The 11,563-nt window shown below is 35.5% G+C and overlaps 2 protein-coding genes and 1 pseudogene across 4 annotated transcripts in view; 1 reads left to right on the top strand and 2 right to left on the bottom strand.

Annotated features, from left to right (window-relative positions):
- Nucleotides 1-343, top strand: part of LOC108688557 (cytochrome c oxidase subunit 6B-like) — a 539-nt gene extending 196 nt beyond the window's left edge. The window contains exon 2 of the mRNA XM_018194858.1: nucleotides 109-343. Within this exon, the coding sequence (XP_018050347.1) occupies nucleotides 109-343 (235 nt within the window). The remainder of the gene's footprint in view (nucleotides 1-108) is intronic.
- Nucleotides 344-566: 223 nt separating this feature from the next.
- On the bottom strand, nucleotides 567-9,420 carry LOC108688626. 3 transcript variants are annotated; one of them, XM_018194964.1, is made up of 7 exons: nucleotides 8,722-9,420; nucleotides 4,016-7,740; nucleotides 2,766-3,850; nucleotides 2,381-2,659; nucleotides 1,555-2,253; nucleotides 1,306-1,444; nucleotides 567-1,057 (listed from the first exon to the last, which is right to left on the bottom strand). In XM_018194964.1, exons 1-6 carry the CDS (start codon nucleotides 8,954-8,956, stop codon nucleotides 1,345-1,347), a joined length of 6,123 nt encoding a protein of 2,040 aa, XP_018050453.1. In that variant the 5' UTR covers nucleotides 8,957-9,420; the 3' UTR covers nucleotides 567-1,057; nucleotides 1,306-1,344. The 3 variants fall into 3 exon arrangements, with proteins under 3 accessions (XP_018050453.1, XP_018050454.1, XP_018050455.1); XM_018194965.1 differs by having other exon boundaries at nucleotides 1,311-1,444; XM_018194966.1 differs by lacking the exons at nucleotides 567-1,057; nucleotides 1,306-1,444; nucleotides 1,555-2,253 and having other exon boundaries at nucleotides 2,478-2,645.
- Nucleotides 9,421-10,422: 1,002 nt separating this feature from the next.
- On the bottom strand, nucleotides 10,423-11,417 carry LOC108688555 (annotated as a pseudogene).
- Nucleotides 11,418-11,563: the final 146 nt, after the last annotated feature.

Raw genomic sequence — 11,563 nt, 5'->3', positions numbered from 1 at the left:
TTTTTTTATATATGTATATATATATATATATATATATATATATAAAATTCATAATTCGGTATTCATAATTAATTCAGGAATATTTTTTTTGTCAACTCCGTTTTGCAGATTTCAGCAAGCAAATCAGACACTGAGATGTTTCGTGATGTATACTGATTTCTATCGCTGTGAGCATATTTTAGGTAAAAGTTCCGAAGCATGTACGTGGTTTAAAGATGCTTTCACGACCATATGTCCAAAGGCCTGGGTGGAACAATGGGATGAACTTAGAACTACAGGCAGATTACCTTGGCAAAAATACAGAACTCAAGGCGAATTCCCCGGCAACAAATATGGCGAATAAAGAGAGAAAAAGAGAAATCAATCATATGGACAAAATTAAAATTTTATATTTAAAACGAAATAATTACGATTAGAAATCATATATATTTAGATATCATATATATTTTGCTAATTAAGAAAAAGATATAATAAAAGATAAAACATTTAAATAAAAGAAAATTAAATAAAAACTATACAGTATAAGAGACAGGAAGGAAATATATGTAATTAATTTACACTTTAGATAAGAAAAAAATATTTAACTTTTATTATACAGGTACAAGATTTATTAATATGAGGTAACTTATCGAAGTACGAAGAAAAAATTACTAATTGTCCGATGATACGTAATTGCTGGATTTCTCTTCTTTTCAATTAACTCTTCTTTTTTTTCAGTATGGTCGATTCTTCTATTTATCTTTACTACACTGGTTGATCTTGCAGTTTAGACACTTTTTTTCTTATAATTGTAAAAAATATACACTGGTCGAAATTTTATTTGAACTTTCAATAAAATACGGATATCTCTCGAGATCCCGTAATAGCACGACGTTTTAAAATAGAGATCTTACATAAAAATGTAAGATTTTTGCGAAACAAAACAATAATTTCGGTATTGTGCACTAGAGCCTGCCATGGATGAAGACAACTTACCGATCTTCGAGTGTTGGCTCTGCATAACATCGCAACCTGCCTATATCGATATATCTATTTCCTATAGGATAATTGATGATACCTGTAAATACGAAATCAAAGACATTTGCTTGAAGGGGATGATTAAAATTATTTTCTGTTCTTTCTTACGTGTACGCGACTATCTTACATTGTATGCAATATATATACATATTGTGAACAATTAGATTTTAGAAATCAAGATATAATCAAGAAACTAATGAGCTTATGATATTTACGAATTGAAATGTTATTAATGTATTGTAAAGTGTGTGATCCACATTGACACATTTGACGAGAAATTAGAACCACCTTACGTCATGTTGTATTCGGTAGTATGTAATTATTATTTCAGGTTTGATTCCTCGATTGATGAATGTATTGGCAATCCTCGTCCCTGCAAATGCCCATCATTTCGTACGGACACAGAATTCCATGGGGGTTGATGTTCCTAGCGAAAAGAGTAACAGAAACCACAAAAATCCTCAAGATTTTGAGAATAAGCCACAGACAATGGATGATCGAATACCATAATTATTTTTCAAAAAAAGGAACACTCACCTTGGTTTCTTTAAATGTGACAATATTGATATATAAGGTGTAATTTGTTTCGTCATCGTTGTTGTATATATCGTTGTATTTGTCGTCGTTATTGTTGATGATGGCGATGGCAGTAGCGACGAGGCTTTTTCATTAGTTTGTTCATTTTGTTCTGAACTTGAGGAAGCAATCACTGATGACTTTAGTTCTAAAGATGCAGCGGGATCAGATTTGTCTGTTCTACTTTCTTTTATGTACTCATTATTTTGTTCTGTAGGATTACTTTGGTATAACCTGGGTTCAGAAGATGACGCATTATCTTGATTAAGAGTTGTAACTTGTTCCTCGTTACAATGATTCGATGCATTTACTGAAGTTTTTTCTCTCCTTTCTGATATTAATTGGCATGGAATCATTTGCGAAAAATCCAATGAGATTTCTGTCGATAAACTCTTATTTTGATTAGATTGCGTCAAGCAAGTATCTCTTCTCGGTCTCGTCTCAATGATCGCAGCTTCGTCATTCATTGGCTGTTCTTGTGATAGATTTTCCTCAATGCATATATCTTTAGATGATTCTGAGATTTCTTGTAACGTACTAGAATAGGAATTTTCAGAAATATCATTAATTTGGACTCGCTTCTTCTTGGTAAACTGACGCGTATGATTAGCAATCTCCTTGAGTTTATCACTTAAAAGTTGATCTACCGCCTCTGGCAATCTAAAAAAACAATCTTCATAATCAAAATACACTAATAGAATGTCAGAATTTCTTTTTTTATTTACATATAAGATAATCTAAATTATTAAATATTTACGCCATATCTGTGGCTTTCATACTTGCGTACTTGTAATTTTTCCCCATGAGTCGGTTACCTAGGGTCGAACAAATTCTGGACAGTTTGAAGCACTCGCGTCGTCCAACATTGATCTTTTGACGTGCTGTTGAAACTTTTGGACCCATGCTGTTAACGCGATTGCGCTGCTGTTGTAACCTTTCCTCAGCTATCTTTAACTGTTCTTTAAGTTTTCTCACTTCGTTGGCCAAGGTAGTTTGTACTTCCTTCTCCAGATCCCATTGACGAAGATTCCCTGACATTTCTGCTAAATGATCTAAGATCGTATACCTATATCATATAAATTATCACGTAAACATAATTTAATATGAAAGCTCTATTGTATGTCGTTTTATTATTATAGTTTGTTTCTCCGCAAATTATTTTGTGTAATTACCGTTTTTCAACTAATTTATGCTCAGTTTCTCTCAAATGTCGCTCTTGTTCCGCTTCTGGAAGACTCGTCAGAGAATCCACTTCTGCTTTAACATCCTTTTTAAGTGTGTCCCAAATATCATTCGCAGTACTGTTATCGTCAGTAATCGAGTCAGATTTATGAGAGTCATTGTTGCTATTATTATTGTCTGTAAGTACAGACGTTGAAGCATCACCGTTAATTTCTTGCTGACATTCTGCTTTATATTGAGAAAGTGACATTGTGGTTTCCATCGTCTCTTCGTGTTCACTCGAAACCGAAAATAAATTTGGAAGTTTTACAGTAGATGCAGTAGAAAAAGTACTATTGTTACTATCTACATCATTTAGATTTTTCTCGACTAGATTTTCTGTTTTGACATCAGGCTCGATCAGATTTTCATTTTGACTGACGTTTATTGTCATGTCATGTTGCACAATTGATTTGTCGTTTATAGTGACGACTCGCTCAATTGCATTCGGCTTCAACATTACTTGCATGTGTTTACAATTTATCTCGTCTGTGCTTAACGTTCTCAAAGCAGATCTATGTTGTTGTGTATCTGTCACGGATTGCTTCTCAAGCAAATTCTCGATCGTTCTACCGTTGGCGTGACTTGAAGCAGTAACATTAGTAATTCGAATGCTGAGATTATTCGGTATCGCTTTCTTACAATTTTTAGTTTGCAAAAAACTTTGTGTGGAATTAGTATGTTTAGCAATATTCACTGAAAGTTTTTTCTCAGCAGAGTTACGACATACGTTTAATTCTGATGTGTCTCTCGTCACGTCATCGTTTTTCTTTCCTTCTGTTGACGATTCTTGAGGAGGATTCTTCTCTGGCGTTTTTAAATTATCTTGATTCTGTTTAACATGCGCTTTCTTTTCACACGTTGACAAAGATTTTATTGGTGAGCTTGCTACGTTAGTATTTGATAATTTATTACTGCTATTACTACTACTATTACTTGCTACTTTTCTCTGTAGTTTCAATTTTTCGCGCTCCAAGATTTCTTGTTTCAAACGACGATACTCCTCTTGCTGTGACGCAGGAAGATGCCTCACGGCCTGCAACAAAGTAGGAAAACCTGCAGAACAAATTAAGAAAGTTTCAGCGAGCAATTTTTCTTTAGTATAATAAATCTTCGAATTGCGAATCTAAACAATATTAATCTCTTTCAAGTAAATTAATAGCATTAAAGAATAATTAGAGGAAACATGCAATCGCCTTACCAGTGGCGTGTGCATATTAGATGAACCGTTAGCTGTTTGTAGCACATCTCGCTTTGTTGCTTGCGTGGACGAACTGGATGATTTCGCTGCTGCTGCTGCAGACTGTTCTTGTTCGTTTCTCACCTCACGCAGAAATTTACTCAAGTTCTTTTCAAAATCGGCGGGGATCTCTTGGTGCGCCTGATGCTTCTCCACGATAGAAACAGACTCGTTTTTCTCTCCTTCGGACTCGGTATCCGTATCGGAACCCAAACTTATCACAAATCGCTGAGTGTCAGATGCATGCAACGATATTTTTGAAGCGTTAGCGTTGGACCATGCGTTTTCGCTAGGCTTCGTATTGTTATCAATCTTTCGTAGATTCAGTCTCCTCTTCACAATCATATTCTGATATTTCTTAGCGTTGTTTACCACTTTCGTGCTCGTGATTGCTTTTCTCGTTATTTTTTTCGGAGGACTCTTTACCGTGTCTAGGCTAGTGTTTCTTTTCCTGCCATTTTGCACCGAGAGAGATGCATCATTAATTTTCTTCTTTATTGTTTCCGATAAAGGCTTCGATGGTAATGGCTTCGACGACAATAACTTCGTTGGCGACGACTTCGACGGCGACGATTTCGACGGCGATGGCTTCGACGGCGACGATTTCGACGGCGATGGCTTCGACGGCAATGGCTTCGACAATAATAACGGAGCATTGTTGCTCACAATACACGTTGTGTTAACTGTAGATGGCATGGTATCTGTCAATATTTGATTTAATGCAAATGTCTGGACATTCGTTATAACAGAGTTTGTAATTGGAGTAGCTGGAGCAATTGGAGGACTGTTGATATCTGCTGATTTCGTTCGTTTTAAAGAAGCCAATAAAATGGCTCGTAATTCATCCTCATCCTCGTCAATGCTTTGTCTTCTACTAACGCTTTTAGTATCGGTGATTTTGCTAACTGTGCCAGAATTCAAATTGTCTGGCGCGGGATTTGTTGACAAACAATGGGATTTAATGTGTTCTTCTTGTGAATATTCGATGGATGTTAATAATATTGTGTGATTCTCCACGTCTCTCTTTTCGGTCATAACATCACCGGAGTTGATAGACTCCTGCGTATCAGTGATACTTTGCAATCTCGTCAATTCTCCATTTTCTATTAAAATCTTATGTGTACTAGCATTATCATTGCTCTTGTTCTGATCAGATTCGGTTGCAATGTGGTCTAAAGTAGACGCATTCGTAATTACATCTCTATGTACATCAGCATCCAAACATGGGTTCGTTTCATTCTCAAACCATTTCATCCAACGTGCATTTTTCCTTCTGCGTTTCTCCTTTTTTCTCCTTTTTCTGCGAGCTAGAGTAGTTTCATTCGCTGACGACGTAGTAGTGACATCAGTCTGTCCCAGCTCAACTGTCTCATGATCTTCCTTGGATGAGCCTCTTTGATCCTCTGATGTATCTAAAGATTCGTTCGCTGAATTGTCGAATGTAGGGAGCGTCGACAAAGCAGGCGCAGATTTTTTCACTACTTGTAATTTTATAGGTTTGAAAATGCTGCTATTCGCGTTTGCGGCAACAATGGTCACCGGTTGCATCTCAGCATTCTTAAAAGTCGGCTCCGGCTCTGGCTCCGGCTCTGGCTGCAGCATTTCACGCTTCTTCAAATGTTGTCGCAGCCGCTTATTCGATTTCAGTATTGGCGCGGGTACTAACTTCCTATTGATCAACGTAGGTATTTTATTCATATCTTTAGTAACTTCTGGGATACCTTGCATATATAAAGGTTCTTGTAATGTTTTTTCTATAGTAATTTGACATGGTGCTGCTTCCATTGGAATGTATTCTATGGCCGGTAAATTTCTGTCGTCGCCAATGGGAGAGTTTAATGGATTCACAGATGCCTCCGGAAGATCATCTATCGTTATCATCGATTCATTCGGCGACATCGATTCGGCATATTTAGTGACGTACGCCGTTGTCGAAGTATTTGCAACGGAATTAAATGGAGGAATTGTCTGCATTTCATAGGCGGGTTTATCATTTCTAAATGTGGAATCCATATTCACAAATATAATACTATCCTTGGCAGGTTGCTCCACGATTTGTTGCATCTGAAGAGAAGAAGCGAAAGTGCCATAGGAAGAGACAGGAGGGGTGAGAAGATCCTTGGACACTGGAAGATCATGCGTATCTGGCATATTCGTTAAGGAATAAGTACTTTCTTGACAACAAATTCCATCTATTAGATCACAAACGACACCGTTGCTGTGAGGATTTTCGAAACCTTTTCCGGTTATATCATTTAAATCCGAATGAAAGGCCTCATTGTTGTACTGTGATGGCGAATAGAATTGCGGTTTACTTGGAAGTGCTTGGTAAGGTAAGTAAGTTTCATTATAATAAGATGTGAGGTTATTCGTTGCAAGTTCATCCTGTGCATCGTCAAAAACCGGGCTACCAATGTTCTCGTTTACGTTAATAAACGATACGTCAGATGGCTCGATTCCAAGCAACGCTGTGTCGATAGGAACGTTCTCGGTAATCTTATCGGTCGGCGAGTATGGCAACTTTTCTTTCTCCCTTTCGATGTCAGTATCCAAATCCATGTCTTCAATGTGATTGCTCTCGGGTGACGGTGTACATGGTGGCGACGCATATTTCAACAGCTCATCGCTAGGCACAGGTATATCATCGAGAAAACTCGAACTAAACGGACTTTCACTGCGAGTAGGTCTCTTGGTCTTAATACCGCGTTGAACCCGATTCTGATGCTTCTTCATGACTGCTGAGCGCAGCGCGATCATACGAAGTTGCAAAGCTTCCTCGTCCTGGTCATCGTTATTCACAGCCAATCTTTTTTCTGATTCTACATCTGCTGAATGCTCCGATTTACTGGACTTTTTTTGCTTTGTTTCTAACGCTTTTTGTCGCAGCAACGCCAGATCATCCTCATCGTCGGCATCGTCGACCGTTTCGGACTCAACCTTTAATTTTCCCTTGAGATGCACGTGGTCATCGCTGCTGGCTCTGTTTAGTATATTCATATTCGATAATTTCTCCTTCAGCGACGATGATTCCTTATTCCGGATGACGCTCGGTTCCGATGCATGAGTTCCTATGGAATCTAGATGCTTCACCTTTTTCAATAACCGCGTCACCTCGCCGTGTCTATCGACATAGGAACGAGTAGACGGCGGCGAGCTCAGCTTCGATGGCAGCCTCTTCGCTGCTTTCACAGGTGAGTGACGCCGGAGACTACGTTTCGGGGATCTGATCTTTCGCGGCGATTTCTTTAATATCGGAGATCTGGAATGATTCAGCGGAGATCGAGAAGATTGAAACGACGATCGTGCTATCACTGGCGACCTGTATCTTCGAACTGGCGATTTCGAGATCATCTTTGATCTGCCACTTGATCTGCGAAGTGGACTTACTTCCCTATATATTTTTACCGTGCTAATTTCTGCTATAGATGATAGCATATCAATAGAGGTCGGAGAAATTAATTCATCGTTAGTGAGGGTTTCATATTCCTTTTTTTTTCTTTTTTTCTTTTTTACTTTGGCCTTTGATCGATTGGATGTATCTGTAAGACCGACGATTTCCATGTCGCTGTCGCTAGAGATTGGTACTAGGTCATCATTTTTCTCTTGTAATGTCGATGCCATGTGCTTTGTTGCAGCAAATCCTGTTTCTCTGACATGATGACGGTTTTCCTTTCCTTTGACTGGATCTTATAAAATAAGATTAACTGCTACTTGATTAAAACAAGATACTAGTTCAAATAATTACTATTCTCTTATATTTATTCATTGAAAGATATATTTTTCTTTATATACATACAGACTAATAAGACTTTTTTCAAAAATAACTCTATTAAAATAGGAATCTCTATAAAATTTCTTTATCTGATTATATTATAATTAATGAAATCTACATAACACACTTTATCCAAGAGACATCCTGGGGACATTTTTAGGATTCAAAAGACAAAGGATGTCTCTTTTTTTAGGATGTTTTTTGAAGATTTGTACTGTGTGGGAAAGTTAAAAGCAATACATAAAATATTGTAATGACAGAAATCAAAGAAATCTATATCAGAATACATTTCTTAGGGGAGTAATTGGGAAATCATAACAATTATTCAAATCATATAAAATAATAAAGGATTCTTAATATTAAAAATTTACAATAAAATGATTGTAAAGGGCATATAAGAATCAATTTAACAAAAATGAGTGTAAAAATTATTATTATTTTTATTTACATTATTTTGTTAACTTGACTCTTATATGTGCTCTTTATGATCATTTTATAACAATTGTTTTTTTATATTATATTTATATCTTCAAAATCTATATATATATATATATAGATTTTGAAGATATAAATATATAGAAACAAAATATATGCATAAATAAACCAAAAGATCCAAGAGGAAATGCTTTTGAATCTCTTCCAAAAGATCCAGTTCTATCAATATAACATTAACTTTATTCTCGATTTCATTCGAATTCACTGTTTCTTAGAATTAGAAAAGATTAAATTGGATTTTAAGATTTAAAAGAATAAACTTTAAATTAAATTAAAATTAAAGTTAATTTTACATGGATGAAATCAAGCCTTAACTTCAAACACAAGTATGAAAAATGATCAAAGAAAAAAGAAATATCTTGGACGACAGATACGAACATGAGGTCCAGTATGACTTTACCTCTCCTGCTCTGGTTCTTAGGATGATACGGTGCATTACACCAGGTAGCACAATCGCCCCAAGATTTGCAATCAGGACATGCACGCATTCTGCCAACAACGTAGTTACTAGTCAAGTGACCCATTCCACCTTCTTCAGACGAACTAACATCCTCCAACGAAATCTCGCCTTCTTCTTTCTCATCGTCCAGGATGTCGATTGTCTCCGTGCAGCCGCTTGACAGATCACTCGCCATCGTACAAACTTACCCGGCAGCGAAGAGTGAAATTTTTTGTCGCTGCTTTTTGTCTATTCGTTTCTTAGCAAAATCCGCGCGTGAATCACTCCTTCAGATTTTGAGATTAATTACGCGAGGGCACGTTCGAGAATAAAGCAAAGAATGATGTATTCTTTCGATAGATAAATTATATCTACAGGTGGAAGAAAGGAACTACGGAGGGGGAGGGGAAATCACGTAAGTATCTTCTCACACCGTGCAAGGAAATTTTTTGTATAGAAAAAAAATGAAAAAAAATGGAGACAAGTAAGATCGTCTGACGTCCCGGAAATACGTGGCAAATCTCGTTGTCATGAATTTAATGATGCTGAGACGCGATTAATTAACGTGCACTGTCAGCAATGAGCAATCGCTATCGCAACCTTGATTAAATACCTTGACCCCCCTTGTCCAACTAACACTAACAAATCAACGAAACCATAGCGGCCATGTTCCTTATGTCCCCACTTACATGTGTCACGTGTAATGTATTAGGTATGCGTTTTCATTAAATTGTATTGGAGTGAGAGAAGATCGAAGACCATGTCCGTATATTGATTAATGGAATTTGACTAATTGGAAAAAGCGGTATAATATTAAAATTATTCGATTTCCCAAATTAGCCAAACTCTAAGGGTATTTTCACACAACTTGCATAACCGTATAACATATGCATAAAGAAAATTATCCAATCATATTTCTTTTATAAAGATCGCATGTAAAATATATCCTAATAGCGTTTTCCACTAGACTAGTGCAACACTGATGATGCATATTGAGTGCAATTGAAATGTAAATCTATTCTAATTTATTGTATTAATATAAATAATTTAATCCTAATCACATATCCTTTGCTGTCACAAAAACTTCATAACCTTAAAAGGATTTATTAACACTGAAAATATATAAACAGATTTATACTCCATTACATTAATGTGCACTAATTTTCCCAATGAAAAACGCTATAATTTTCAACTCAATTTTCAAGCATGCTCAATTGTACTCAATTGTGCTCAATTTCCATAGCATCTAATAATTCTGATAAATTTACAGGGAGAGGGGGGAGGGGAGTGTAACATTCATTTTTTATTTGCATTTACAATATAAATCTATTCGTATTACTTAACCTTTTGCACTTTTTGCGCTAACGGTTATGAACGGCGATTGTTAATTACTTCTCAACTAGTTAGGACAAAGCAATGGCGATTGCTTAGTTCTGATTGGTTAAAAGTAATTGCCAATCACAATTGCACAATTATTAGTGTGATTACGACTTAACGAGACTTTCGTTTTCCGTCAATTTTAATCTTGAATACACAAATTTTTCGCAGACAATTTTATAAAAGAATACTACAATTCTAAAGAATAAAAATCGATATAATATATAATATACAATATAGGAATATTATTTATAAAAAAATACTTTCACAAGAGGACCTATGCAGTTATTTATCAAATTTTCTTTACTGAGATTTGTTTTTTAGAACATTGAAATCGGACATGACATAATTGTCGAGTAGATCCTTATCAAACAGAAATCGCGCCAATGCTTGATCTCCAACACCCGATAATATGGTCGTTAATCTTGCAAATTCGTTAACACTTTTCATCTGATTTTCCATGAAACCGGTGATGATAAAATCACTCGCATTCAGATCACCGTGCTTTTCCGCTATAGCATTTACCGCAACTAGTTTTTGACCAACTTCGATTTCCAATTGCAATGCTGTCTACAGAAAATTTACATAGACAAAAGAATTAATTTATACACCTGAATAGCTATTACTAAATGAAAGACTCTTATTAATTCTTAAGGGATGTATCATATAAAAAATATATATATTACATTATTTAAAATCATCTTAAATTACAAGATTAGATTCGATTATTCAAAATAAATTTACTTTGAATGCATGCAATGGGCATTTCCAATCTTGATCATTTGGCGGCGATATATCGTATAAATGCACTTTGCCGCCTCGCATTTTTATATAGTTAAAAAATCTCAAGGCATGTTCATGCTCTTCATGATGCATCTGCATAAAGAATGACTCGCAGCCGGGTAAAGCAACGTCCACGCGACCGAAATATGCAGCCTTTATACAATGAAATATAAATTTATAAAATAGCAATTAAATTAATTTTAATTTTATTAATCAATTTTAATTATATCAAAAGGACACATGTTATAAAGGCAATTTATAATTATAGTAATTAAAAAAATTAAAATCTATGATTTGTGTAAAATCCTAATTTCTTGTATAAATTGTATCTTGTTTAAAGTTGAAAGAAATAAAAGAGATCATGCCATCGATAAATAATAATAAAATGCCATCAGTTCCACACTTATTTGCTCATTCATAGCAGCTTCGGTTTCTTTGTGGAAAAAAAAATTGACCCTCTTTCCACTCGAGCATTTTGTTGGTTTATCAATACACATTCCTGTTTGATTATTATTTTTCGACTTTTTCCGTGTTAAGCTACATAATTTTGATGAATTAATATAAATTGATAAAAATGTATCTTATGTGTAAAGGATAAGAAAAACTAGACACTATATTGTGCCTATAGTCTCATAAATTAAAT

The sequence above is a fragment of the Atta colombica genome, unplaced genomic scaffold (genome assembly GCF_001594045.1).
Source record: "Atta colombica isolate Treedump-2 unplaced genomic scaffold, Acol1.0 scaffold236, whole genome shotgun sequence".
NCBI lineage: Eukaryota > Metazoa > Arthropoda > Insecta > Hymenoptera > Formicidae > Atta > Atta colombica.
Note: the sequence above shows the minus strand (reverse complement) of the source record. Positions and strands in the feature narration are given on the sequence as shown.